This window comes from Aureobasidium subglaciale (assembly GCF_000721755.1).
Source record: "Aureobasidium subglaciale EXF-2481 unplaced genomic scaffold scaffold_24, whole genome shotgun sequence".
Lineage (NCBI taxonomy): Eukaryota > Fungi > Ascomycota > Dothideomycetes > Dothideales > Saccotheciaceae > Aureobasidium > Aureobasidium subglaciale.
Window position 1 is genome coordinate 318590 of NW_013566971.1, and position 27780 is coordinate 346369.

A 27780-nucleotide genomic window follows, 5' to 3' on the forward strand; every position below is an offset into this window, starting at 1 on the left:
ATATACTTCTTGTTTACGTGAGATCCTACCCGCCGTGCAGTAGAGACCAAGGAAACAATCTCACAAAGACCTTGATCTCGGACTACACAAAGGCTTCTACAAGATTCATGGTTTGGGGTATCTAGTAAATAGAATGATGCCGGCAAAAAGTTGGTAATGTGAGATGGTTTCAGAAAAACACACACATAGGAGCAAAATCATTCATTGAACCTGACTATAGGGTATGCTAACCAATGAGCTCCGCGGCCTTGCCCCACAGAGGATCAGCTTGCAAGCCTTTGATCTCAAAGTCACGAAGACAGACATGAAGATTGAGATCCCCCGAAACATCAGGAGGATAGAAGTACAAAGTACCTACAGCTTCAATGTCAGTCAGAAGCCTTCTAACAAAGATGCCACTCTGTGACGATAAAAACATACCTGGGATAGGGAACAGATTCGGTCGTCTGATAAACTCAGGCATGCCCAGAAGTCCAAATTTCAGCACCAACGACGCCTGTGCCATTGAAGAAGATGCGATATCAGTCTGTCGGTTAAAAGGACCCGTATACATGAGCTTCGATTTATCAGGGTGTCTTGCGATAAACGTCGCATAGCTCCTGACCGCATATTCGTTATTAGTAGCATCAAGATCCTTACGCAGAGCAGATGCAATGGTAGACAGAGGAAGCTCGATAAGCTGTTCATGAGTAAAGTAAGTAGGCACCGAATGCACCATTTGACCCATGAACGTCATGGGGACCTTGACAGCTGAGCGTGCGTCGATGGCGCGCGAGAACTTTGAGGATGCTTTGGGGTTCACTATGCCTTGTTTGACGCGTATGCTGGCTAGTGTCTTCCAGTATAAAGCACTCACAGCATCGCCGCTGGAGATGAACTTGACGTCTTTGTCGAAACCTTCGGGGTCGCTGGCGAAGGCTTTGAGAGGGGAAAGAGCGCTCTTTTTGAATCTGACTGCGAGCCATTTTGACACGGGCCCGGATGCTGGTGGTGGAGGAGGAACTTGGATGGCGTGGAGATAGGAGTGGTCTTTGATGGTGACGCCGTCAGGATAGAGCGGTACGACAGTCGCGCGGTCTCTGTTTCCTTGCTCGATTGCTTCTTGTGGCAGAGATTTGCCGCTGAGGAGTAAGGCCATCATGCCAATGACGTTGAACAATCCAGTACCATCCATAACGTTGTGATGGTTCGAAAAAGTTACGATGACACCATCCTTGATGAAGTTCAATTGGATGATGCATGCCGGAGCTGGACCCATTTCCTCTTCATTGTACGAAAGAGGGAAACCTGGAGTGGGACAAATGATCTTGCCATCCAAACTTTGAATAGGCAACTGCGAGTCGTGGAGCTCTTGATAGCCGAGTAGGAGATCTGTGCAATCCTTGAACCGCAGCAACTTGTTCGGCGGCAAGTCGGAAGGCCATGGAGCAGTGTAGAATTTTCCAGTGTTTCCTGGAGAAACGCCGTCATGTACGACACGTTCAATGAGCCATGGAATTTGTGCCGTCAAGGCATCGGCTGCTGCTTCCCATTCGCGGAGAATATTTTCTCTTGGGATGTTGATGGCTCCGTAGAGTGCAGAGCCGTGATTGTATGTCTTTAGCTGGGGCCATTGGCCCAAGACATCAGCGTAGATGGGTTTTTCGTCTATGGGACTCATTCTTCAGCCTTGAATTGAAGTGATGGGCGATGATGTGCGTAGTGGCAGTGGTGTCGGCCGTGGCCCATCGCAGCTTTTGAGATAGAACTTTGTATGGTCGAGTCGGGTACCAACTTTAATCGGAACATCTGAAAGTCCGGCAGTCTCACAGGCTCCATGAGCGAATACAACTAGTCCGATGATCCACAGCAATCGCCCATCTCAATTGTGGCTGCTGTTGTGTGTAGAAGTCCCAGATACCTCATTCGTCGAAGTGTTACAAAAGGTTCATCTGCCTGGTAGAATTTGTAGCCAATCTGAACCATCTTCTCAATCTCACTCTTACAGACCGGCTTCACGCTATTGTGTTATACTCTCGATTGCTCAGAAGAATTCATTGCCATGTTATCGCCCTACGTACCCGAGGATGTGGACACTAGGCAGCTTCCTCGCATACTATGTCTGCATGGAGGAGGCACAAACGCCAAGATCTTCCAGACACAGTGTCGAGTCATCTCAAGACGTCTTGCCTCCGACTTTCGTCTTTGCTTTGCCGAAGCTCCATTTGAATCTCTCCCTGGACCTGATGTTTTGTCTGTCTACCGTGACTGTGGTCCATTCAAAGCTTGGATAAGACCACCAATGACCGCTCAAGAGAGTGATTCTGAAGCAGTCATGCAGACCATCATACGTATGGTCGAAGCAGATGACGCTCAGGGCGGATGCGGCCCTTGGGTCGGTATCCTGGGATTCAGCCAGGGCGCCAAGGTCGCTGCGAGCTTACTATTCCATCAACAACAGAATCCCGGATTTGGTGAGGAGGTGTTTGGTAGGGACTTGAACTTTGGTTCACTCCACGCTGGACGAGGGCCATTCCTCTCTTTCGCTAGTAGTCGATACGGACACAAATTTGAGCCCATGGATCTTCTCAATATACCAACTATCCATGTGCACGGGTTGCAGGATCCTGGACTGGTTTTGCATCGCAATCTGTTGGAGCAATTTTGCGAGCGGTCCGTAACTCGGCTGGTCGAATGGGCCGGCCCGCATCGATTACCGATCAAGACGGCAGATGTGGAGGCTGTGGTACGGGAGATCTTTGCACTCAAGTCGACTTGGGAGAAGATTATCAGACCTTCGGTGCGCGGAACGAGGGTGGACTCGGCGTTCGATATCAGTGTGATCAAGGAATGATCAAATTCATGGTGCAGGTAGCACAGGTCCATGTAGCTCCGGGTCAAAGCTAGCCATGGCGTTCAATAATTCGTAGAAATGGGGGATTTGACTAAGTGTATTGCGCAAAGTATCCACTTAGAACTGTAGGAGAGGCGGTAATAGACTTCTGTCATGGTTCAAAGCCGTTAGGTAACCGGTTCTGACAGCTGTCTTTGTCGAACTTCCACATCTGCCATTTCTTCCTGCACAAACCGGTTAAACTCTTCGAAGTTGTCGAGGTAGAGATGATGACCAGCATTGGGAACGATGAAGGTCTTAGCGCTGCCATTCTCTTTTCTCTTCTCTTCTTCGGTAGCGGTTTTCAATACCTTTTGCTTCGCTGCATTGATTTTTATCTCAGAGTCGAGCCCTCCTTGCTTGTCCATCCAATCGCGATCTCCATACATGAAAACTACAGGAACCCCGGTCTCCCTGGGATTCTGGCGTCCAGTTTTGTCGCTGGAACCATGGGAGATGGTGTCACTGTTGACCACATCCGGGTCGTTTTTCAGGTACTGTCGTCCTACACCTTCAATCCTGCGGATCAACGGCGACCGAGCGTAGGCACCAGGGGCCAAGATGTAGGTCAAGGCGTAGTCGCCACTCCCACGCAGACGGAACAAGGAGTAACAGTAATCATGCAAGGCTTTGGCCTCTATTGCGGCCAGTGCAGAGAAGCGCCGTGATGTCCAGGTCGAAACCAGACTGGGGCCAAAGGGTCCAGCAGCACGAACAAAGCCGAACGGAGAAAAGTTCCCAGCCCACAATGAGGCGACTAGACGAGGCAATGCCCGTATCGGAGGGCGCCCTGGCGCGGCAGATTCAGTCTGACCAGTGGCTTCATGCTGAGTTTGCAGAATTTCGTTTCGGACGGTAGAAGGAGGGGCTGATGTGTATGGGCTCCAAGCATATTTGTCCTCTGGTATGCCAACGGGTGAGGCGAGGATGAGTTTCTCGAGGTGGCCAGGATATTTCAGAGCATAGCAGACTGCCATGTACGCACCAAAACTGTGTCCTAATAGGGTCATCTTCTCAATGCCTCGCTGGATCCTCCACTGTTCGAGAGCATCAATGAACCAGCTTTCGACTTCTGTCACTTTGGCGTTACTAGTCCTGGCCTGTATATCGAAGTCAGGTCTCCCAGAACGACCCATGCCCAGAAGGTCCAGGGCGTAGAGTTTCCAGTTTTTGCTGCGTGAGAACGGCTCGAAGTTTTTGTAGAAGAGCCCCAGACCAGCTCCGTAGCCATGCAGCATGACGAGATTGTGCTTTGTGTCTTGCTCGGCATGCTCTACAGAAAATTCGTTGATGAACTGCTCCATCTGAGCGCCAAGCAGCGGCACGCGCGCCGTCTGCCAGTTCCTGGGCCCAAAAGAGTCGACGACACTGATTTGCTCATTTTTGGTTCGATGAATGGGAGCATCAGTTGATTGTGATGAAGACGAAGCCGTGGGAGGTGCGACAGAAGGTATCAGCTGGAGGAGGCGGTGCTCGGCCTGAGCAGACGAAACATCGTTCCACCATTGACAGAGGCCTTCTTTGCAGCTCAGCGAGAAACCCGTAGGCTTAGCTTCGACCGGCATCGCCATGAGAGCGCACAAGACGCGTCAATCAGTACAGGGCCCCACGCTCATTTATCGGAGCAGACCGGGCCCCAAAGCTCGGAGTTGGATTGGGAAAGTGGTGAACATGTTCAAGATCGAACAAACAAAGCGCAGGTTCGTCGGGATAGCGCGAAGGATTCAACGCAGGTGACCGGTGAACGAGTTGAAGCATGAACAAACAGGCGGAGGAGAGATTAGCCGATGCGGCCGAAGGCGCCTTGGGCACTAGCGGCGGGGCAACCGTTACCAAGGCGCCTTGTCGCGTCGTCCCCTCGCCTTGACTTGTCTTGATGCAATCTAATTCCTGGACCGATCCTTGCTGATCTCGGACTATTATTACCTCCGCCGTTTGCTTGCTGTCGAGCCAAACTCAGATCATCTCGATCCCTGCGTTCGTCGGCCGCATAACATACGCCGTACTCGCGCCCCGCCTCATCGCCCTGTTGCTCTGAGCGGCTTAGATACTGTTGATGCCATTACATCAACACAACTCGACACAATGACAGAGATATCCCTCCAGAACGCTATCGCGCAGAACGACAAGTGGGCCAATTCGCGGTCTCTGACAGCTGTATTTGTCGGCGGCACCAGTGGCATAGGAGAGTACACGCTCCGGTCGCTCGCTGCCCACTACGGCAAAAGCTCCCAGAGTCTTTCGCTATACCTCGTCGGCAGAAACAACGACACAGCTTCAGAAATATTCAATGACTGTCGAAAGCTATGTCCCTCCGGCAAGTTCACATTTGTGAAGGCTTCTGATCTGTCCCTCATTCGCGACGTCGACTCAGCGTCGGAGGAGATCAAAAAGCTTGTCAGCGACGCAAAGGCGGAGAAGGGCACCCCTGGATGTATTGACTTGTTGGTCATGAGCCACGCAGATTTGCACATTGGCGGCAGAAGAGGTGGGTTTCTCTTTCGACCGCACATATGTGAGATTGTACTCACATCTTACAGAGACTAAGGAAGGGCTTGACAAGACAATGTCGATGCTGTACTACTCTCGCATGCGCTTCGCCATCAATCTCATGCCTATGCTGCGTGCCTCTCAAGCTGCCCATGTCATCTCTGTTTTCGGAGCAGGTTTGGTCAGTTTATCCGACGCCATTTTGACAATGTCACAGCACTAACGAATTTTTGCCGAGTACAGGAACAAATCAAAGACTGGGATCCGCAAGACATGTCCTTCCGTGATGCGAAACGGTACAACATGTCCAGAGCTCGTACCCACGTTGTCGTCATGAAGACGCTATTCATGGAGAAGTTGGCCGTCCAGAATGCCGGCAAAGTTGCCTTTGTCCACCTCTTTCCAGGTGTGGTCATCACTCCAGCATTCGGCAATCAGGATCTCCCAGGTTGGTTCCGAGCGATGTGGACTGTCGCGAAGCCAGTTGTGAGATATGCCATGGCCATCTCTCCGGAAGAGATTGGCGAGCGTATCCTCTACCTGGCTTCACCAGCGCTGCCGCCGAGGGACGCTCCATCTGCCACAGAAAAGGAGTCTACCAGGCCGGTAACAAGTACTGATGGTGTGCTTGGCGGTGGAGCGTATGCGTGCAAACATGATGCCAAGACCATTGATCTGATCTCCAAGTACAAAGGCCTCAAGGATGCCAAGGTCGACGAGGAGGTCTGGGATCATACGATGACAGTGTTTCAGCAGATCGAGACCCATGGCATCTTCAAGGACTAGATTTCTATCATAGATAGATAATGTTCACCTTCCTAGCAACTGCCTAAAGCCTGTCCAACAAACTCAGAAAATTATAGAAGGGGCCGCCTCTGATCGTATATCAAGCAAGAATCGCACTGTCAAAAACCATTCAGATCTGTTGTACGTAAGACAGTGCTGCTCAGGCCTCGGATTCGATTTTCATCTATTCTCCTATCTACTCATGATCTAGCGCTTCACCTCGGTCATCTTGACAAGCATTGGAGGCTTGACCCAAACATGCCACACCAACATATCAACCTCATCCCACTTCGCACGCGCCTCCCTAGCAACTTCACTCTCATCAAACGCAAGATCAAACCTCCACAGCAAATTGCCCATCAGCAGTCTAGCCTCAAAGTACGACAAATTCTTACCCACACAAGCCCTAACACCCAGACCAAAAGGCTGCGAGGCATGCGACTTGTCATTCTTGTATCTTTCCGCACCCAGCCATCTCTCCGGCTCGAATTTCTCAGGGTCGGTAAAGTTCTGCGGGTGGCGCTCGGCTACCCAGGGAGCTACTGCGACAGTGACGCCAGGGGGAACAAAGTGGCCGTCAATTACATTGCCCTCACCGCTGGGAGGTACAACGCGGTGTTGGTTGCATGGTGCAGGAGAGACCAAACGAAGCGCTTCATTCACGGTAGCTTCGAGATAAGTGAGTTTGCCCACATTGGCCCAAGTGATGTCTTCGGCTGAGGAGAAAGCATTGCGTACTTCTTTGACAACACGTTTATAGACAGCAGGGTTGGAGAGGAGGAAGTAGATCCAGCCGGTGAGTAGACTTGCAGTTGTCTCGCTGCCCGCACTGATGAACTGAACCATATTGAGCACAAGTTCTGTTTGAGACAGACGGGCTTTCTTGGTCTCGTTGTTGCGGAGGATATGGCCGATCATGTCAGGATGGGTGCGGTTGCTGTCTGCGAGACGTCGTAAGGTCTTGTCCGTCGCACCTGTGAGATGCTTCTGACGCCACAGTTTGGGAGCCGCTGGGATTAGCATTTTGACCATGAGTTTGTGCAAGGGTGTGCCGACGCCGGCGACTTGGCCAAATGCCTGTTCCCAGGCTCCGGACTTGAAGATGTCGTTGATTGCTTGGGCCCATTGGGTGGCTTCACCTTCATCCAGACAGCCGAAGGGTTCGGAGAAGACGACTTCACCGATGATATCAAAAGCCAGGTAGGTAACTATATTGAGGCAGTGATTGTCAGCTCGAGACGTTCTCTCGGTTAGCATATTGTAGGTTCTTACACCAATGAGAGAAATCAATAGCTTCATCGTCTCTCGCACACTGTCCAAGTTTGTCCATGAACTTCAAGACATGGATTCGAAGATGGCCCTCTTGAGTAAGCAATGCTTCGTTGGTGAAGGTTGCTCCTAGAGCATTGCGTTGTCGCGTGTGGGTCTCTGGAGGAGCCATGCTGACGCCTGTTTGACCGTCTTTTGGCGACACGACAGCAAGCCAGGTTGGGTCCTTCTGGAAGTTTGCTCCGACTTTCTGCGGCAGCGAGGACTGTCAGCGAGTGATTCTGATGAACTTCGCGATGGAGGAATTCTTTACCTGGACACCGTAGATGTCTTCCCAAGCGTCTGCTCCAATGAAGCTGAGTTCATTTGGTCCTGTACGAACGACAGAACCTGACAGGTGTACTCTCAGCTATAATTCCCAGAGGCGATCACGACATGTGTCACTTACCATACTTCTCGTGCAGCTTCTTAAACTCTCGAGGTTGAGTTCCCTTGTAGACCAGATAAGCTGCTGGAATTGGACTGATACTATTGATGAAAGGGCCAGGAAAGGTGCTCAATGGATGGAAGAATCTTGTTTGAACCACGCGATACAAGACAAAGATGGCAATCTGTCGAGAAGAAAAAGTTTAGTAAGATCGAGTGTCAAGCTGGTGATTGGAGAGTAGTTACCAGAGTCGTCAGTGCACCCAAAGTCGATGAGATAGACGCAGCACGCAGCACGCCATGGTGAAACGCGACTTCCTGATTCTGAGTCTCCATGTGAGCAAGCGTGTTCAGGACTTATCGCAAATGTAGGGTAAAGAAATTCGTTGACAAGAACACCCTTCCAAAGATTCCTACGGCAGAGCACTTTATAGATAGGTTGCATCAACTTGTCAACATGCGTGAATTAATTACCCGAAGAGCATGCTATCGTTCCTGCAGGCCAACTTGCGTCTTGATTGATCTACATGACTAGATTCGTATTGTTTCATCGCGGCGGAGTATTTCAAAAGTCCGATACAAAGATCGTCGCATTGGAACTAAATTCTCGGGGTTGTGACTCTGTTGCATTTCTATCTTAGCCTTTGCATGAGACTCAACATGACCTGCATGGTCTGTCTGGTATCGACAGTATCTTGTGTCGAACGTGTTTGACCTTGGTTGTTTCTTCACAGTCAAGAATGAGGCATCGAATCACAAGTCAAGATGCATAGCGTGTTGAACTTGATGATTGTCTGTCCATTGCGAAGAGAAATTACGCGCGTACGTTATGTCCCTAATGTGCCTTGAAGAAAATAGGAATGATTATGCAAACTTCTGTAAAAACCTTGATTCATTCATGTTCAGCCTCGGGCCAAAGCGTCGCTTCTAGATGGAGAATGAGCTTAGAGGTCCGTTAGGATGAAGCGATTCCCGAAGCTATTCTATCTAAGTCTTTGTGACCTTGACCAGCAGATTGGACTCGAGAAATGTGCCATAGGTCATAATGTTGCTTGGTGAGTAAGGCTGGAGAAGCTGCAAGTCGAAGTGGCGTATAATCTAGTTGAGAACATGGTCAGCGTCTGGCGAAAATGACTGTGCTCCCATAGAAAATCATTGCTGTGAGGCTACCAGGGGAACCAGAGTAGCAAACACATACCTCAAAGACGCTTTTGTAAATCTCCATGAAGGCAATCGTCTTGCCAACACACATCCACTGTCCATTACCAAATGCCAGCTCAACATCACGTTCCATATGCTTACGACGCCCTTCATCAAGCTCAAGGAACCGCTCAGGACGGAACAAATCTGCGTCGGAGCCGAAGAGTTCTGTGGACCTCAACACAGCAGACATGTTTGTCCCAATGGCGGTACCTGCGGGTAAGTGATGGCCGAGGATCTCTTCTCCACCAGGGGGTACCACTTTTGGGAAGTAGCCGATCAATGGCGGGCGCATGCGGAGGCCCTCGTATACAACAGCCTATTGTCATCAGTATCGTCTACAGTGTTGTGTCATGGAACAAGAGATGGGTTCTTACACGAAGATATGGCAGGTTTCGTGCTTCTGTCATTGAGATCGGCGCAGAAACAGCGCCATTGGCCACTGCTGCGGCAATTTCCTGCTTGAGAGCTTGGTAGACTCGTGGTGTCGTGATGGTATGTACCAAGGCCGAGCGTATAGCAGATGCCGTGCTCTCCGTACCTGCAATGATCATGAAGAGTCCTTCTGTCTCGCATTCGGTCTGATTCAAGCCGTGTTTCATCATAGATCCCTTGATGTGTGTCAGCTACAAAGGACACTATAGAAGGGCTTTGGAACATACTAGCATGTCTTGCTGTGGCTTTGCGTCTGGACGAAATCGTTTAGCTACGTGATGCTCAGCGACTCTACAGATACTGTCAGTCAGATAATACCATAGATTGATCAACGACACACATACCCCATCAGTGCGCCGAACCCGGCTTTGTCCGTGGTCTTCGGTCCCAGAAGCGTGAGGAAAGGTTTGGAGAATATGAATTTTCGGAGCCATGGAACATCTGCACATGTCGACATCTGCGGCCAAAGATCATGCAGGCTCCCAAGGAAGTTGTAGTGATCCTTCTCATGCTCGAGGTAGCCAAACTCTCGGCCAAAGGCGAGTCTGGTGATGACATCCAAGGTGAAATAACAGCTGGTCTTGCCCAGATCAAGGAAAGGCGCAGCATCTGAGTTGGCTGTGGGTGTGCCGTACTTTGATGCAATTTTCGCGATAAGTGTCTCGATCAGATTATTGACACCAACTTCGAGATCTGGTGTTTCGCGACCACTGTAAGCGGCAAGGGTACGCGACTTTGCCCACTTATGCTCCTTAGGACTCAACCGACTGAACAAGTTGTCATGGTAAGGATTGAACTTGCCAGTCAGATAAAAAGGATCGCGGGCCCAGCGCTCGTCAGTGCCCGAGATTTTCTTGATGACTCCAGGATCGTTAGTCACGACCTCATTTGGGCCGATCCGAACCAAGGGACCTAGGTCTTCGTGGAGGTGTTTATGGATCCAGTATTGTCTGCCAGAATAGGTGCTCTTTGCTAGCCAGAGATAGGAGAAGTGGACGGTCCAGGATGGTGCGGGTATGCCGGCAAGACGTCTCCAGGCAAAGATTGCTTGCACGATGTAACAAAGCACGAGAAACACGGCAGCGTAGCAAACTACCTCGGTTGCAGCTCGTGATAACAAGGATCTCTTTAGGTTATCGTAGACCGACATGTTTACCTGGACTTGACCACGCAATGGGTGACTGGTGCTCGAATTGTCGGTTAGGAGATCAAATGCTTTGGTGATGTTGAGGATTGGAAAGTCGCGTCGACACAATGGAGTTGAGTCAATGCTGGTCTAATGTCATGTGTTACTGCCTGCTTCTCAGAAGTCTGCCGCGCGTCGACGCAGCAACGCAAAAAGATACTCCGCATATTGAGAGATCAACAACGCATATATAACAAAACTTTGGATGTGCAGATCCACGGACAAAGATCACGAATGTCTTGAAGGATCAACATCTTCGCGTGCGAAAACGATGACTCCTGGAGTTTCTTCTGCATCTGTTGAGTCGACCTCGGGCCGCCAGGAACTCCTTCAGGATGCGATGACCATGCACAGAAGCACGACCAGATAAAAAGGACTCGATAGTGTGATTCCAGCTGATTCATCATCCCTCGTCAATACTACTTCTCACTTCTCACAAATGGCTTCTAACACAAACACTCTACGCGCACCTCGTGAGCGAGACACGTGGTACTATCCCCCAGACATCGCCAACGACCTCGACGGTATCAATCTACCTGAGAACGTCAAAGGCGAGATTTTCGCGACAGCCTGGGAATACACTCGCACGGTCATACCTCACTATACCAACTGGAAACGCTATGTAGCGTTCATGCGTATCATTGTCATGGGCATCATCGCCGAGTTCAAAGGAGACCTGGTTCGTGATTGATGAAAGTGACAATTCCGATGTACCAAGCTAACAAGTGTTTCCTAGTTGGATGTCACAGATGGTGACAAGGTGCTGAACTACAGTCTTGATGGCATCCTGTCAGACCTCTTCACCGGAACGCCGGGCCATGCAGAAATGGCGCGCGAATACAAGACTTTCCTGCTTGTCTCGGGCGACAAGTCAAGTGGAAGACGTCATGGAGAGTTCTTCAGACGTTATGTCAATGTCCTGGCTGAATCACCTGAGCGCTACTTCCGCATGCGCGACACTGATGCATTGTGTCGCTTCACCATCGCTGTAGCACTTGCATGTAGCAATCAGGATGACGTCTGGTTTACTGAGAATCAGTTCAACATGCTTGCCGAGATTGGCGATACTATGGTGAGTGACAGACAACGACCCCTGACAACAATACGTTACTGACATGAGGAAACAGTACGATGCAGTATCTTTCTTCAAGCACCGCAGCGAAGGCGAAACCAACAGCACATTTGCGTATATGCCCGAGGATCTACGCGTCGCTGCCTATAGACAGTGTCGAGAAGTCCTTTGGGCTCTTGACGCAGCCTGGTGCACACGACCCGAGACAGCGTGCGTCACCAGTTTCCTGCGCTACTTTGGCGGTCCCCTCCACATGATGATGCGCCGCTACAGATTCGTCGAGGAAAATCTGACCATCGGCAGAGAAGAAGACATTGGCGTTGTGCTTCAGACTCGCAATCACTACAAGCTCTGGAACCGCCTGGATGCAAAGAAGTTACGCGAAACAGAGTCCAACTCCACAGACCAGCAGCGATACAAAGACATCATTGCGCAAGAAGAGGTCTTGCTGTTCCCTGGTTTGGGACAGACCATCGAGAGTCACGGCGAAGGACACTGCAACGAATGCTTGTACCGCCCCTCATACGGTGTAGAGACCACCCACTGTTTTGGAGGAGTCGAGTTGTGCGACAACTGCAGGGTACGCTGGCGCCAGTACCTGCTCAGTTTCCCGGAACGCGCCGCTGAAGCCTTTCCGGAACTGGTTGCGACTTATGGAAGGGCGATTATGAATGTCGAGTCTAAGAAAGCAGAAGTCGAGTCCAAGGCCGTACAGGAGAGGAGTAGGCAGAGTGACCAGGCTTTTGAGATGTGCCTGCCTGGGTTTTCCATGTCGGACATTGAGCCGGCAAAGGTAGGGGTTGTTGCTTAATGAATCTAGTCAAGACGTAAGGATGTTAGGGCGTATGTTGGTCGAGGACTTTGAAAAAACTGTTGGAAAATATCTTTGTTGCCAAGAATTCAACTCATGCTCCGCTGGTGATTCATGTGAAAGAGCAGTTGTTCGAGATTCGTAGCGTGAGAAGCCCTGATAACATTCTCAAATTAAACACGACTTTTGGCTCTTGTCAAAGTCAACTTGACCTGACTGTCCGAGAAGAATCGATCACCAAGGCAGAATCGCGCTTATTGTCGTCATGGCATCTCGTTTGTCACCTCTAAACGGAGTCCAAAGATGTGCGTAGAAGACAAGAAAGCGTTGTGAATCTCAGACATGGCTTCTGTTGCATCGGTGTGAAGTGTAGAGATAGCATCTGAGGATGGTTTCGTGGCCTATGGAGAGATGAAGCCTCGCCACAGCACAACATACTTTCCAGCGTGTAATATGAGCGACAATATGTGCAGCTGATAACAAGAAAACGTTGCGAGGAAGAAGGAACCTGCCGAAGGCGAATCATTCGGACAGAGTCCTATGTATACTACAAACTATAAATCTAGTGAGACCATCCCTACCTACGGGAATCCGGAAAAGGCAGCTTCGCAATGCGACGCGGAAGACGTGCCTCTACAGTCATAATGACTGACACATTCAATGCTTGACTTTCTCGGTAGAGACACCAGAGTCGCTCATTTCAGCCGTGACATCAGCAGCGTGAGACTGCTGGTACTTTGGACTGAACACCATGCCGGGGTGGCCCATGTTCAGAATAAAGGTAGCCAAGATGATCATACTAGATACAATTAGCGCAGGAAAACATGCAGGACGAGGAGATACTCACATGCTCTCGAGTCCGATAAAGAGACCTTCGTCGTGGAGGGCGGCGCCATGGTAGCCATTGCTCAACTCGTAGATACGATACACGCAGCGAATGAAGATGAGAAGAGTCGCGAAGGAGACCATGCCGAAGACCCACTTGAAGCGACCATCAAGACTGCTCATACTGGCTCTGCCCAACTTGGCGTCCGCACGATAGCGCAATGTATACTGGCATCCCAAGGCAATGAAGATGAGCAACGTGAGTACCTGGAAAGACAAGCCGGCCAAGCCAATGTTGACGCCTGCTTGCGAGGAGCCACTCGATTGAGAGGACATGGCACCTCCGACTGACTGCAAAACCAAGGCCACAATGTCGCAAGGAACAAAGATCTGGTAGTAAAACGCAGGCTTGAAAGCTGCGCTAGACGGCGACAGCTTCATGATGCTGCGGAAGAAAAAAAGTCAGCAACGATGAATCCTCATCGTGATGGGTGTGTTGACAAGATAGGAAGCCTTCGCTCAATTGCCTTACCTCCTATATAGAGTCACGTAGATTGCTGCAGTCATGAACACTGGCGCAATAGTGATGCAGACTGGCACAGTATGTCAGTATGATGACAGTAAAGACAGACGATGGCTAGACCAACCAATTTGGATGATGAAACCATTGAATCCCCAAGGATCCTTCCACATCAAGATACGACCACCGTATCCAATCATCTCGCAGATGCAACCAAGCGACATGAGCATTGCGAAAGTCTTTTGCTTGTAAAAAACGCCTTCGAAGACATGGATTATGAGACTCAGACCGAACAGTGCAATGAAGACACTGTTGGCTGCCAAAGATGGGCGATATTGGAAGATGCTCTGCTTGATTGAGCAAGTCGTAAAGGTACAAACGTCCCACTGATTCGACGACATTTTGGAAGATCTGAGTAGCTGAATGCTATTGCAAAATTGGAGAAGAATTGGAAAGGTACTTGTATCGTCTGCAGTCGGTCTTGAGCAGACACCGCAGACAACGCGGACGTTCCATCGTTTCTGAAAGCATCGCTGGCGACGACTTAGATCGGGCTAAAGCACACTCCACCTCGCGTCGATGTTATGCTGTTTTGGGCGTGTACTCCGAGCATGCGAGTTTGGAGGATCCTGCCAGATCGTCCGACCAATCAACGTGAGCCAAGCATCTCGAGCGGGCGAATAAATACTCCGAGCACACCTTGATGTCGCACAGTAAGACTGCGATCGCAGCAGTTTCCTGTTCATCTACGACCATGCAGGTTGTCGTCCAGAACAAGCCGCGCGAGACAGCATAAGACAGTCTTACAAGCGAGATCGCCGACACATGGGTGATGTCCAGTCTCTTCTGAACAGGGTAGAGGATGTTGACGTGTTGGCCCCCAGCGGACTTGTCAAAATGAGCTGCCTAGCTTAGCTTCAAACCGTCAAACGCCTTGGCACGCTAAGGCGGCTGCTTTTATTCATGAGTCATGACGCATTCCACCATCCAACTTTTTGCGCGGAATCCTCACTTGACATCAACATCTCCCTGTGCAGCAATCTACTCTTAGAGGAACAATTTGATCATAAGTAACATTGACGGGTTATCTGAATTCTATTGCAATACTTCTTCTACCATCAGTTGACAATCTTGGCCTCCTGCCAACTGTTGTCGACTGCCTTGACAACATCCTCTGGTAACGGACCAGCCTCCACGAAATCTAGAACCTCTGACAACTGCTGTGCGTCTGCTGCACCAAGGATGAGTCGATCTCCGAGCTCGGGCTTGATGGCGCTGTGGAAGTGAGCCCAACGAATGGCACATTCGCGTGCAGTCAGACCGTGCTTGGCAGCTGCTTGCTCAATCATCTCCAGAGCGTCAAAGATGGGCTCATGCCAGTATCTGTGGCGCAGGTGCAAGCCGATGAAGTGGCTAGGATCGAAGCGGCCGCCCTTGGGATGTTCCGAGTCAGGGAAGCCTTTTCTGTATCTACCTCCCAAGATTCCGCTACCGAGTGGCTGGGCAGCTTCGAAAGACATGCCATAGTGACGAATACAAGGAATGACCTCAGTCTCAACGCCACGAACGAAGGGATTGTAGATTCCCTGATACACAGTTGGCTTCACCCAACCGTTCGCGGAACAAAGCTCCTGGATTCTTGCCACCAGCCAAGCAGGGTGTCTGATTAAACCCCATCGAGCAAAGCGGCCTTCTTTGTACAGCTTGTCGAGAGTGACCAGAGTCTCCTCCAGAGGTACATTGCGATCCGGGTCGTAGAGGAAGTAAGTCTCGACCTTTTCAGACTTCAGTGCAGTCAGACTTCTCTCGAGTCCTAGCTTGAGGTCGTGTTCGTTCAGGTTGTAAGGCTCGTAACGAGGATCCAGCGGAGTTGTGCGAGTCGGAAAGATTTTGGTCGACACAACGAGACTAGGGTGCTTCTCCTCGGCAGCAGCCAGAAGCTCTTCCGCAGTACCATAACCGTAGATGCGAGCAGTGTCGATGTGTCTGTGACCACGCGAGTAAAACACGTCGAGAAGAGGCGAAACCTTTTCCAATGTGTCGAACGGGGCCGCGACACCTGGTGCTTCGTACTTGCCCCAGGGACTCGTACCGAGACTGACAATGAGAGGAGAGCTCATTTTGGGTATAAGTGCAGCGCGTTGATTCAATGTATTGTGCTTGTCTGATGAAAAACAGCGGATCGTAATTGATATAACATATTACCATGGTGGTAGTAAAGCTTCGGGATAATCGTTCCGTCCAGGCAGACCGTCGGGTCGGCACTTTGGTGGGAGATGTCGGGCTGGACTTTTTGTTTGTCCGCCGGTTGATCCGCAACGCCCCAGCAGCGATCACTCACATAGACCGCCCATGTGATGCAACTCGAACATCAACTGCTTCCGAATCCCATGGCCAATTTGCCTTCAACAAATGTTTGCACAGCCTGGAAAGCTTGCATAGTAATGCGATGGTCCCGCACGACCGCCACGTCTGCACAACGAGGCAAAAGTCCGATACTTTAGGAGTTGAACAAGTTCATGTGTAAGTCCGGTGTCTGCGCCTTGGATTCGATGTGAAATTGCTGGGATTAGATCACGTATGTTTATAATGATGGGTTCCTCGCCATACACCAGGTAGAAAGAAACATCAGCACCACTGTCAACGATACCTCAACACGGCACCTCGAACAATGCACGGCCTCCTCATCTGCTCAGCTCTGTTGAGCGCTCTCACCGGTATCACCGCTGCACCAGTCCAGGACTCTGCCGGGTCTTCCAACGGTACCGCAGTCGCTTCGGGGCAAGTTGCGTTCAAGTTCCCACTTTCGAATGGCTTTCCCAACATCAAGAACCCCAGTGCTGAACTTCGCGCTATTGAAGAAGCTGCTGTGGGCATTCTGCCAAACGCACCTTTGTCCAAGCATCTCGCGTCCGCTGATGTCACGAACTTCCAGCTCATTGGCTTTGCTCAGCTCTTCCAGGTCGCTTACTACACTTCGCTATACAACAACATCACTCAGAATGTCCCTGGCTATGACGTTCCTGCCCAGATCAAGCCGTTCTTCATCTCTGTTCTGGAAAAGACCATTGCTCAAGAGGAGCTCCATCTCCTGAGCGCAAACGCTATCCTCAGGGCTGCTGGGCAGGAGATCATCCAACCTTGCCGATACGTTTTCCCTTTCGACAACTTCTTTGCTGCTCTTGATTTTGCCACAATCTTCAGCGACGTCATCATTGGTACCTACCAGACCTTCCAAACTACTCTCGCTTTGAACGGTGACAGTAACGACATCGCCTTGTTGGGATCTATCATGGGATCCAGTAAGTACCCCCACCATCTGAATGATTATCTCCGGCGACTCATAACTGACCCCGATCTAGCCGCCGAGCGCAATGGTTATCTCCGCTCTCTCCTGGGAGCTAATCCTGCCGAGCTTCCCTTCCTCTCGATCTCTACTGGTCCGTGGGCATACGCTGCTCTCACTCACCACGTCATCGTCAAGGACTCATGCCCAAACGCCAACATCATCAACGTGCCCAGCTACGGAGACCTCTTTCTGACCAACTCATCGCCCAACGTCTCTCTGACCACCACCGAGCTCGCCTTTGCTTTCATCAACAACGGCAAGAAGCCTGCTGATCTCCGCCTGGTGTACACCAACGCTCAGAACGTGCCAATCGCCAAGAAGCTCGAGAATGTCAAGACGACTGGTAACTTTGTGTCTTTCACTGTTCCTTTCGACTACAGCAGCACGATCATGAGCGGTATGACTATGTGCTGGGTCGCTTCCACGTCTGGTGACTTCTCGTCTGCCAATGGAGTCACTGCGGCCAGCCTGTTCGGTCCTGCTATCTTGAACATCAATTAGCGTGGGAGAGCCGATCATTCTGCAAGGGTCTTTGGGGCTGGATCCGCATTTGCGATGCGCGACTGGTAGTCATATTAGTGAGCCGCTGTGCGAGATGTTTCCAATCACAAACATCAAGTCGTCCTACTACTGGCTTGCACTTCGATAGTAATCACGGATTGTCTCATCTTTGTATTGTACACACAGAAATAAATCTAATTCCATGGTTCGAGATCATGAACGCTGAATCTATTAACTGCGACATGCTCATTATACTATACTAATGGTAGGTATAGGTTGGGACGTTAGAATGAATCTTGTCGACTGGAGATTCAAGACTTGTTGTAGTAGGATTCATTCCTGTTGGTAGAACATGTTCTCTAACCTCTGAATGGACAAAAGGCCTCCCCAAGACCTTGATTGAGTCATAAATGGATAGCGTCCCTACCTTGTCATCCGTCTTGCAGGCCAATTGTCACTCTGTAGTCTAGAAGAAGGAAATTTCAGATCATCGTGATGGCGCATCTTTTGGTGCATCTGGCAGTTGCACACCTCCGGCGGGAAATTGAATGCTGCCATGAATCTTGATGGTGATACTTGGTAGCGCCATCATGATCATAAATACATGACTACAAAAAATACTAAGTCCTTCTCAAACTTTCATGCTCAAAGCCATCTGCTCAAAGACATACAGATTATCTCCCGGTGCCATATCATCCGACTCCAAATCAACATAGCCTTCTGGTGAGAAGGCTCTGGGGATGACAGCAAGCGAGCGACCTGTAGCCGAAGATGTTAGTAAAAATATGCTTACGAGCGAGTCCAGACTAACCATGAATCGTAGGATCGCAGGATATCCTGAGTACAGCTTTGACCGCGTCATCGATGCTTGCAAACTGCATTCCAGCTGCTATGAGTTTGGACTTGAATGGCTCAGGGATGATACCAGTATCCACAAATCTGTGAACATCGATCAGACTGTGACATTGTTGAGAGATTGTTATGACACTTACGCAGGTGCAACAACATTGACTCTGATACCGTCCTTCCACACGGTTCTGCGAAGACACTTCATGATCATTCGCACTGCGGCTTTCGAAGCAGGATACTGCAACGCCTTTGGCCAATCGATGAAGCCAGCCATACTGCTCTTCAGGATGAGACAGCGGTCTTTACGACCATCCCGCTTCTGGAAGCGGCGGAAGTAGTGTGTAGCAAGTTTTGTGGTGTAGAGCAACCCCTTGAGATTCACATCAGTGGTCGCCAGAGCTGGTTCTGAGGGAAGCTCGTCAGGATCTTTTTGAGCGTTAGCAATCGTCCTTGATCAACGGAATTGAACATCTCACCTTGCTCGACCATCATTGGATCTCCTGCGCCTCCGAGCCCTGCATTGGCAATTACAATGTCGATAGACCTGCTGGTAGATGAATGGATAGCATTTTCGAAAAGATCCAGCTGGTCCTTCCATTCTCGGACATCACATCGTACGGCGATGGCTTCACCATCCAGCTTTGCGACGAGATCGTTGGCTGCCTCGATGTCGATATCCCCGATCGTCACGAAAGCACTTGAGCTGTCAGCATTTGCAAAATTAAGCTGGTGCTTGTGCGACATACCCAGCTGCGGCAAACGCTTCGGCATAAGCCCTGCCCAGACCTCTTGCGGCTGGAAGACAGAGTCAGTAGTGGCACAACGTTAGGATTAACGGCCGCATACCTCCAGTAATCACTACTGACTTGCCCCCCAAGGCGCTTAGATCAATCTCGACATCGGTTTTGACAATGCGTCCTGCTTCATATGGCACGGTCTCGACATTCGAATGCATCATAGCAGCTTTCTGTAGGTGGCGATACCAGCCTCTGGCCGTGGTTTCGTCTAAAGGGCTTATATGATCAGTGAGTGGGCTACAATTGCTAATATTGGTTCGGAGTATCTCCTTGAGCCACACGATCGGATCGAGATCTGTGCCAAAAATTCATTCGGAGAAATACTTTCGGACTTACCCACCGTCATACATATCATAGAGTATGGGCCAGCTTAGATTCATGTTGTCAACATTCACGGTTTCTGGTGCGTACCTGACGGAGTAGTCGAGTAAGATCGAGATCAGAGAGAATCAAAGATGGAAATGTGCGGAGATGGATCTGAATTTTTACCGTGATGCGTCTACTCGACTGAATCTCGAGCTACATGGATTTGCTACCTACTATATTGACAAACTCCTTTTCAATCATCGACCATACTTTCTGCAATGTGCCATCCTTTCTGTACTCCGCCAAAACCTGTCTAGCGGGTTGTTTGAGCGCCTGCCCATCCAGAAACAAGGAGTAGACTCCAGGACCACCATCCGAGCCGACAACGTTATCAACATCAGTAGAGATGGAGACACCTTGTGTAACATTCCCTTCCTCCTTGGCAGGATATCTCGCACTTGTAGCAAGAAAGACATGGCGGTCTCCTGCGTCCTGCGGAGGCATCTGCACAAGAGGCAACAGGAATTTGGAAGCAGCTTTGGCCAACCCGAAGCCAAAGCCCTTCGTGCCTCTGAGTATACCACCCTTCACCGGTCCAGGGAAAGTATGGATGAATGTCGTTTTTGGAGCTGCAGCAGCATGATTCTCCAATGCCAAAGTCGTGATGGAAGCTGCATGACCTTTGTTTTCCATCAAACCCAGATTCCAGCCTTGGAAGTCGCTCATGTTGATTTTGCCTTCCATGGATCCGAGGAAAACACTGATCACACGCTTGAGATGTGGTGCTCTCTCGATGGCGGGGAGAAGATTGCTGATGAAGCGGTTGCGACTGTAGATAAGTAGTGCTGCCGCGTAGTGCAGGCCCTCGGCCGTTTCTTTGCATCCATCAGCTGGCAATTCAGGGTGTCGGACAGCAGAATGTACTTACTGAGCCCAGCTTGCAGCGTGCCAATCGTGAGGAGCAACAGATTGATGTGCGTCTCTTGGACCAGAATGTCCTTGCAAACTTCGTCGACGTTCTTCAGCAGACTCAACTCCTTCAAGATGGGAATATAAGTTCCATCGGGATTGATCGCCTTGCACTCGGAGATGATGCGATTGACGGCTTCTTTGGACCTTCCGATGATGTAAACTCGTGGACGAACAGCGTGTTTGGCAAATTGTTTGACTGTCACCTCTCCAACGCCATTGGTACCTCCGACAAAGACGGCTACCAGTCCGGGTGGAAGCGACTTTGCTATCTGAGCGTTTGAGGCTCGTACTTGCTCGATCGTAACCATTGTGGGCGGATTGGTCAAGGTACAAAAATCCACAGGAAAACGGAACCGAAAGTAAAGTCTCAATGGTAGCTACGAAAAATCGAGCAAGTATGCAAATTACAGATTACTGAGACTTTTGACAGATGTTGTAACTAGTTCATGTACAATCAAGAGAATTTGGCATTTTAAGGATAGTCCGACGTCCCATCGCAAGTCAAAGTCAGACTCAATCCAACCAGCCAGGCGTATATATTATGTACCCGAGCGTCTGTCGATTTCAGTGACAATGGAACACTAGGCGAACGTGTGGAATTTCAGAGCTCCGACTAAGACCCCGATTCAAAGCATCTCAGCGTCGGTCCAGGCGGACAATCAATTACTCCGAGAAACATTCCCCCAAGACCGGCATCACTTGATGCGACAAAGTGACGACTGCAAAAATGTCTCGAGCATATAAATATATGTATTATGAAGGAGTGACTGCCTTGAAATTTCTGGCAGGGACATGAGGCTCCAGAAACTTGGCTGTTGGTCAGTCAGCATGACAACGCATCTACAGCGACACTTTGAATGACCTGCAAGGAAGTGTCCTGTAGATACAAAATTGAAAATTTGTGGAGTTGTACAAAGTGTTCAGAAATCCAGGTGGTCATGTGTTCAGACAAAGGAGTGGCTCGAAAGATCAAGGGAGGATACGCAAGATGTAGAAAGCATACCATATGATCGGTCGAAAACCTCGGAGTAATTCCAGTCTCTGATCATAGTCCGAAAGGTAATTTTACTACGTGGGTATAATGTAAGCAAGCTTCGTCGAGTTGTGAAAGACTTGGAATGGAATATCATATTCACCTTGTACCTCCTACCTCGCGATCTTTTTCTCTGCTTACTAAAACTTCATCCTTTGGCCCTTCAAACCATTCGAGACTGTGACAATGCAAAACGCGCCTGAGCTCGCCATAGTCGGTGGTGGTATTGTCGGTCTGATATGCGCACTCGGCCTGATCGATCGCGGTATCAACGTGAGAGTCTACGAGCAAGCTGGCGGACTCCGTGAGAATGGAGCTGGCCTAGCATTCACACGCAACGCAGTCGAGTGTCTCAAACTTGTCAGTCCATTGGCAAGCGAAGCTTTGAAATCTGTGCAAACGCCCACTGGAGACACGACCCAGCCAAACGACCACCTAACATGGGTTGACGGATTCAATCAGCACGATCAAAACGATCCAATGTTTGAGCCAGCGCTGTTCAAGCTTTTTGTCGGAGCGAATGGCTTCGAGGGCTGTCATAGAGCTCATCTGCTCGAGGCATTGTGGAAGAGATTGCCACAAGGCACAGTTGTCTTTGGCAAGAAGTTACAGACCATCCATGATGACCTCCACAGCGACAGGGTACTCTTGCATTTCGTGGACGGATCAATTGCACAGGCAAATGCTGGTAAGCCTCGTTGTTGTTAGTTTTGTTCAGTAACCTCTGACTCACAGATCTAGTCATCGGATGTGACGGTATCAAGTCTCGTACCAGAGCCTTGTTGCTCGGTCCCGATCACCCGGCATCAAAGCCTCAGTATACACACAAACTCTCCTACCGAGCTCTGATCCCAATGGAAAAGGCCATTGCCGCTCTTGGAGCACAAAAAGCACTGGACCAATGCATGCACATAGGTCCGAACAGACATCTCCTCCACTTCCCCGTCGCAGATCAGAAGCTACTCAACGTTGTAGCGTTCAACTCAGACTGCGACCCCTGGGTTGATGAAAACGGCCGACTGATCGCGCCAGCTACGAGACAAGAAGTCGTCGACGCCTTCAAAGACTGGAACAAACCTGTTCGAACCATTACCGAAATGTTCCCCGAGGTCGGAGAGAAATGGGCTGTGTTCGACAGCTACGAGCACCCGGTTCCGTTCTACTCCAAGGGACGCGTATGTCTAGCTGGCGACTCTGCGCATGCCGCAGCGCCTCACCATGGAGCTGGCGCAGGCGCTGGTGTCGAAGACGTGCTTTGCCTCATCACCGCAATTGACAAGGCGCTGATGTTAGCGACACCAAAGACTGCTTTGACCAACGCCTTCTCAATTTATGACGGTATGCGATACGAACGTACTCAGTGGTTAGTCGAGAGCAGCCACGAGGTTTGCGAGATGTACGAGTTGGACCATCCTTTGACAAAAGGTGACATGGGCAAATGCAAGGATGAGATTGAAGCAAGATCACACAAGATCTGGTACTTCGATTATGAGGAAATGCTGAGCCAGACATTGAGTGCAGTAGACAAACTCCTGGGCCAACCGGCACCGCGCGTCATGCTCTGATTGCCGTGCTTTTGCACTTTGTCATTCGCTATTCCTGTTACCATGGGCTAGAGATCTGTTAGACAGATAGCCACGCGGTGCATTCGAACTAGTCACTAGCAAAGTAAACCAATAAACGATATCAGTACAAATGAGGAATTTTTCTTCTGCCCTTTTTGTCTTCCACTGCGTCACAGATTGTACAAAGCCTTGACGGTTGCAAGTACAGTACGACACCCCGAAGTTGTAGCTGCCGTAAGCCTCGGAGTTTCCGTTTTGCGCGACATTTGGGCACATGAGGCAAAAAAACTCCGATGGACATGGTCGAAACATGTGCCACTCATCAACCCTAATAGTCCCTGCTTCCCAATCGTGAATACCCACTAGACGCATCAGCTGATTGCGATGTTGGATTCTCCTCATATTGAATATCGTTTCCCGCACAAGCCGCCACAACGAAGTATATCATTCGGCTGTGACATCCTGTACGCTTCACTCAGAATCATCTCACCATTCTGCTTGCTGTCAAGAAAAAGACAATCATGATTGCCAAACTAGATGCCTCTCGCCAGGAATCTGCCATTCAGGTCATCGATATTTCGGCATGGCTGGATCCGCAAGCTACCAGCGAGGCTCGTGAAGCCGTGATTGAAGCATTGCACTTTTCTTGCAGAACTCATGGCTTCTTCTCGTTGATCGGCCACGGCGTATCGCTTGACCTGCAACGCCAAGTGCTGGTTTGCGCGAAGACGTTTTTCGCCATGCCGATGGAGGACAAGATGGAAGTTTCCATGGCAAAGTCTGTGGGAATGTCAAATCGGGGATATGAGGTGCTCCAAGGTCAGGCATTGCAACCTGACGCGTTGCCTGATTTGAAAGAGGTTCGTCCATGACTTCATGATGAATTCGAGTTGACCAATTTTCCAACGAGAGCTGACAGACTTTTGCGTGAAGGGCTATTTTGTGAGTGACACCCCATGATGCGTGATCAGGATATACTGACATATCTCGAGATTGGAGCAGAAGTAGCAGCTGGTGATCCAAGAGCAGGAAAATTCCTGCATGGTCCGAACATGTGGCCCTCCACACTCAATGAATCAGACTTCCAGACACCACTAATGGAATATCTGTCCCAAATGACAAAAGTGGCAGAGCTCCTACTAGAGATGCTAAGACAAGCGCTGCCAAAGCCACCACCAGAAGACATGTTTGAAGAATTCAAGCAGAAACCGTCGACAAACTTGCGGTTGCTTCACTATCCACCCCAAAGATCGTTTGATGAAAGGCAACTTGGTGCTGGTGCACACACAGACTTTGGAGGTATGCACATTCAATGTTACAACTGTAGTCTTGTTCTAACATTTGCGTAGGAATCACACTGTTGCTGCAGCAGTCAGGCGCGCCCGGTCTGGAGGTCTGGCATCCACAGACCTCAGCGTGGATCCCTGTGCTAGCAGTTGAAGATCATCTTGTCGTGAACATCGGAGATCTTCTTAACCTCTGTAAGTCGTAGCAAATATGTGTCGAGAGAGGAGCGACTGACCTATGCCCAGGGACCAACGGGTACTTTCTTAGTGCTGTCCATCGCGTCATCAATCGCGCGCCTACAGATCGCTACAGTGCACCTTTCTTTTATAATGGCAACACAGCCTGCAACTTCTCACCTCTAGACATGGGATTTAGACCGATGAACACGACTGTGCAGACTGTAGAAGGGCACATTCTGGGCAAGCTTAAGGCGACAAGAGAGAAGACTCAAAATGCAAAGGCGAATCCCTTACCTAAGAATTGCGAGGTGGAAGTGCAGAGTTAAGTGCATAGTAGATATCGGAAAGAGCTAACTTTCTCGGATATATTAGCGACAGCTTAAGGACTTTATTAATCGTTTCTCTCTTTACGCTCCCCGCTTAGACGCTAACTAACCTTAGATTAATTGATTAATTAATTTTTTAGGGGTTTAGGATTAAGGGTTTAGTATTTAGACTACTATAGACATTTAACTATATTTAAAGGGCGAGTCTACCTACTTACTTTTAAAGGTCCGACTTAGCTTAATATAGTATTACGATCTACTATTAGCTAAAGGTCCTTATCTAACCCTTTATAAAGTACCGGGTCCTACTAGGATCTATTTAATTTCTAGTAAGCGGGGGGAGCTAAAGGGGTACGATTTATTTAGAGAAGGGGATACGATCCATTTAAAGGAGGGGAGGTAGGATTCTTCTATAGCGTTACGACTTTAAGGTCTAAGGTAATATATATTATTAATTACGCCGCTATAAAAAAAATAGCTTCTTTAGATTTTTTATATCTCGTATAGTCGCCGTTCGACGTAAGTCTAAAAGTATAGTAGTTTAAGTAGTTTAAGTAGGAAGTCTAGAGACGCGAGCGTATAAGGGTAAAGGCGTAAGAGCGAGTAATCTATCTGTTTATTTTTAGAAATAAGGGGTATAAAGAGCGAAGCCTTAGAGTAGGATATAGGCGGTACTTATATAGTATTCTTAGCGTCCGTATATTCTTAAGCGGAGCCCGCGTAGATAGATCCTCGTTCCTCCTCTTATCGAACTTATTAAATATTAAACTATACTAAGCGCCTATATATACGACGCCTACCTATAATATTAGGTTTACTTAATTTAATAGATACGTCTCTTACTAGCCTTACTTCTAACCCTTTAAGGAACTAACCGGAGAACGGAGATACTAAATAAAAGACGTTACTTAAGGAAATATAATATATTATTAAGACGCTATATACCCGTTAGTACGCGTTAGAAGCCGAATTAGCTAGTACGCGCCTTACTCGTAATAATATAGAAGCCGCTTAGTACTTAAAGACGCTTAAGTCTAATTAGTCGGGAGACGCTTCTTTACTAGTCCTAGTAAAGGCGCTAATAGAGGCTCTCTCTACTATAACTATATTACGATCTACTATTAGCTAGAGGGCCTTACCCGCTAAGGTAGCGAGCAGGATAGCTGTATGCCGATCCTTACGCGCTTAGTAGGTAAGCTAGCTAACCTATAGTGCGGTTAGGGTCACCCTAATAGCTCGCTTACTTAGTAAGTAAGCTACGAAGGAAATTATTACTCCCTTACGCTATAAGCTAGTAAGCTATAAAGCAGATCCTTACTACCTTACCTAGCGAGCAAGTAAGATACTTATATACACTTATTATAGATAAAGTATATAGGAAGGTAGAATAACCTCTAGTAGTTCTACGTTTAACTTAATTAGTTATTCTAATAGTCCCTTTAGTATATACTACTACTATATATACCTGCTTCACTTCGCTTAATACTCCGCTTTACGAGTCTAACCCCGTAACCTATTATCTCCTCCTAGATAGTTAGCTATAACAACTTTAAACGCCCTTAGAATAAGTTACTTAAGTAACACTACCCCGAGAGGTACACCTAGTAAGGCTAGTAGAAACCGCTCTACTAGCACTACTTATAACGACAGTAAAGTTACTAAGCCCGACCTCTACTATAGAGACTACTAAGGGCTTAACGATTAGCTTAACTAGATAGATCTTTACTATATCTTTACTTCTATAAAGGAAGCTAAGAAGACTATCTTTACTAGTACCTATCTCTATAGAAGAGCCTAGCACTAGATAAAACTAATACTTTAGAAGTTCCTTAATAAACGTAAGGACACTAATAGGATTATAATAAGCTTTATTAAGTTTAAGACTAAGATACGCCGTATCTTTAGCATCTCTAACGAAGATAAGGTTGCTATACGCCTTATTTAGTATATCCGTTAGTATACTTTAGTATCCGAATATACCGCTAAGTTCTAGGAGTACGCCTAAGTTACTAATTAGGATAATTCCGCCCTTATAACTATATATCGACGTAGTCTAAAGGAAAATGTTAAAGACGAACTTATACGAGCTAGTATAAAAATCGAAGATCTAGATGATCTTATCTATATAACGATCGAAATCGACGATAATCTTTATAAACGTGCTATAGAACGACGCTACGACGTAGCCCCTTAAGGTAAGTCTAGTTACGTCCTATACTATAATTATAAAGGAAAGAATAACTTCGGTAGACGTAACTAGTACTAGGATCCCTATAGACCCTAACTAATAGAACTAGACATTACCGAAGATCGACGATCGAATAGGAAGAAGCAGTTTAAAGGGAAGAGTTTAATAACTTACTATAGATATAGTAAGAAAGGCTATATAGTAAGGGATTATCATTCGAAAAATAAAGTGCCTTAAAGATAATTTAATATAATGTAGCGCCGCCCTAACGTTAGGCTAGAGCGTAAGGAACTCGAGGAGCTAAAACCGAAGATTAAGAATCTTTAATATAATTACTATAGAAGGCTTAGCTAGACCGTATACTACGACGATAGCTACTTAATCTACTATAGTTCTAAGATAGGATCTAGATAGTTTCCCTCTTAGCTAAAGGGTAGAGGAAAAGGCTACTATAATGTTATTACTAGGAAGGATAACCTTAAGGAAGGAGAAATCGAAGAGGATAGTATCGAAAGTAATCCTAAAGAGGACACTAC

The 27780-nt window shown here is 48.6% G+C and overlaps 14 protein-coding genes across 14 annotated transcripts; 6 read left to right on the forward strand and 8 right to left on the reverse strand.

Annotated features, from left to right (window-relative positions):
• Positions 1-226: 226 nt before the first annotated feature.
• Positions 227-1660, reverse strand: AUEXF2481DRAFT_68998 (uncharacterized protein; the record flags this gene model as incomplete). Its single annotated transcript, XM_013485089.1, has 2 exons — positions 227-354; positions 421-1660. 2 exons carry the CDS (start codon positions 1658-1660, stop codon positions 227-229), a joined length of 1368 nt encoding a protein of 455 aa, XP_013340543.1.
• Positions 1661-1850: 190 nt separating this feature from the next.
• AUEXF2481DRAFT_445004 (uncharacterized protein) lies at positions 1851-3046 on the forward strand. The gene has a single exon (XM_013485146.1). The coding sequence runs from the start codon at positions 2042-2044 to the stop codon at positions 2831-2833; it is 792 nt and encodes a 263-aa protein (XP_013340600.1). The 5' UTR covers positions 1851-2041; the 3' UTR covers positions 2834-3046.
• On the reverse strand, positions 3001-4437 carry AUEXF2481DRAFT_68995 (uncharacterized protein; the record flags this gene model as incomplete). Its single annotated transcript, XM_013485087.1, has 1 exon — positions 3001-4437. The coding sequence occupies one exon, from the start codon at positions 4435-4437 to the stop codon at positions 3001-3003; it is 1437 nt and encodes a 478-aa protein (XP_013340541.1).
• Positions 4438-4957: 520 nt separating this feature from the next.
• AUEXF2481DRAFT_82685 (uncharacterized protein) lies at positions 4958-6148 on the forward strand (the record flags this gene model as incomplete). Its single annotated transcript, XM_013485112.1, has 3 exons — positions 4958-5360; positions 5413-5543; positions 5606-6148. 3 exons carry the CDS (start codon positions 4958-4960, stop codon positions 6146-6148), a joined length of 1077 nt encoding a protein of 358 aa, XP_013340566.1.
• Positions 6149-6355: 207 nt separating this feature from the next.
• AUEXF2481DRAFT_48101 (uncharacterized protein) lies at positions 6356-8179 on the reverse strand (the record flags this gene model as incomplete). The annotated part of the gene is made up of 5 exons (XM_013485085.1): positions 6356-7356; positions 7421-7667; positions 7731-7807; positions 7866-8028; positions 8090-8179. The coding sequence occupies 5 exons, from the start codon at positions 8177-8179 to the stop codon at positions 6356-6358; spliced, it is 1578 nt and encodes a 525-aa protein (XP_013340539.1).
• Positions 8180-8639: 460 nt separating this feature from the next.
• AUEXF2481DRAFT_101129 (uncharacterized protein) lies at positions 8640-10709 on the reverse strand. The gene is made up of 5 exons (XM_013485147.1): positions 9823-10709; positions 9706-9769; positions 9421-9654; positions 9042-9362; positions 8640-8941 (listed from the first exon to the last, which is right to left on the reverse strand). The coding sequence occupies exons 1-5, from the start codon at positions 10626-10628 to the stop codon at positions 8831-8833; spliced, it is 1536 nt and encodes a 511-aa protein (XP_013340601.1). The 5' UTR covers positions 10629-10709; the 3' UTR covers positions 8640-8830.
• Positions 10710-10880: 171 nt separating this feature from the next.
• On the forward strand, positions 10881-12726 carry AUEXF2481DRAFT_43513 (uncharacterized protein). Its single transcript, XM_013485077.1, has 3 exons — positions 10881-11343; positions 11401-11736; positions 11792-12726. Exons 1-3 carry the CDS (start codon positions 11104-11106, stop codon positions 12545-12547), a joined length of 1332 nt encoding a protein of 443 aa, XP_013340531.1. The 5' UTR covers positions 10881-11103; the 3' UTR covers positions 12548-12726.
• Positions 12727-13204: 478 nt separating this feature from the next.
• Positions 13205-14293, reverse strand: AUEXF2481DRAFT_8073 (uncharacterized protein; the record flags this gene model as incomplete). Its single annotated transcript, XM_013485028.1, has 4 exons — positions 13205-13346; positions 13395-13817; positions 13905-13965; positions 14020-14293. The coding sequence occupies 4 exons, from the start codon at positions 14291-14293 to the stop codon at positions 13205-13207; spliced, it is 900 nt and encodes a 299-aa protein (XP_013340482.1).
• A 632-nt stretch (positions 14294-14925) lies between these two features.
• On the reverse strand, positions 14926-16085 carry AUEXF2481DRAFT_43515 (uncharacterized protein). Its single transcript, XM_013485078.1, has one exon. The coding sequence runs from the start codon at positions 16010-16012 to the stop codon at positions 15011-15013; it is 1002 nt and encodes a 333-aa protein (XP_013340532.1). The 5' UTR covers positions 16013-16085; the 3' UTR covers positions 14926-15010.
• A 478-nt stretch (positions 16086-16563) lies between these two features.
• Positions 16564-17955, forward strand: AUEXF2481DRAFT_82691 (uncharacterized protein; the record flags this gene model as incomplete). Its single annotated transcript, XM_013485113.1, has 2 exons — positions 16564-17194; positions 17255-17955. The coding sequence occupies 2 exons, from the start codon at positions 16564-16566 to the stop codon at positions 17740-17742; spliced, it is 1119 nt and encodes a 372-aa protein (XP_013340567.1). The 3' UTR covers positions 17743-17955.
• Positions 17956-18199: 244 nt separating this feature from the next.
• Positions 18200-19594, reverse strand: AUEXF2481DRAFT_43516 (uncharacterized protein). Its single transcript, XM_013485079.1, has 6 exons — positions 19438-19594; positions 19338-19386; positions 19068-19288; positions 18735-19017; positions 18554-18681; positions 18200-18501 (listed from the first exon to the last, which is right to left on the reverse strand). Exons 1-6 carry the CDS (start codon positions 19547-19549, stop codon positions 18374-18376), a joined length of 921 nt encoding a protein of 306 aa, XP_013340533.1. The 5' UTR covers positions 19550-19594; the 3' UTR covers positions 18200-18373.
• Positions 19595-19852: 258 nt separating this feature from the next.
• AUEXF2481DRAFT_43517 (uncharacterized protein) lies at positions 19853-21072 on the reverse strand. The gene is made up of 2 exons (XM_013485080.1): positions 20623-21072; positions 19853-20569 (listed from the first exon to the last, which is right to left on the reverse strand). The coding sequence occupies exons 1-2, from the start codon at positions 20972-20974 to the stop codon at positions 19908-19910; spliced, it is 1014 nt and encodes a 337-aa protein (XP_013340534.1). The 5' UTR covers positions 20975-21072; the 3' UTR covers positions 19853-19907.
• A 736-nt stretch (positions 21073-21808) lies between these two features.
• AUEXF2481DRAFT_101139 (uncharacterized protein) lies at positions 21809-23415 on the forward strand. Its single transcript, XM_013485148.1, has 2 exons — positions 21809-22387; positions 22441-23415. The coding sequence occupies exons 1-2, from the start codon at positions 21886-21888 to the stop codon at positions 23262-23264; spliced, it is 1326 nt and encodes a 441-aa protein (XP_013340602.1). The 5' UTR covers positions 21809-21885; the 3' UTR covers positions 23265-23415.
• Positions 23416-23636: 221 nt separating this feature from the next.
• Positions 23637-25259, forward strand: AUEXF2481DRAFT_91708 (uncharacterized protein). The gene is made up of 5 exons (XM_013485122.1): positions 23637-24124; positions 24198-24206; positions 24257-24563; positions 24614-24745; positions 24797-25259. Exons 1-5 carry the CDS (start codon positions 23786-23788, stop codon positions 25054-25056), a joined length of 1047 nt encoding a protein of 348 aa, XP_013340576.1. The 5' UTR covers positions 23637-23785; the 3' UTR covers positions 25057-25259.
• The last annotated feature ends 2521 nt before the right edge of the window (positions 25260-27780 follow it).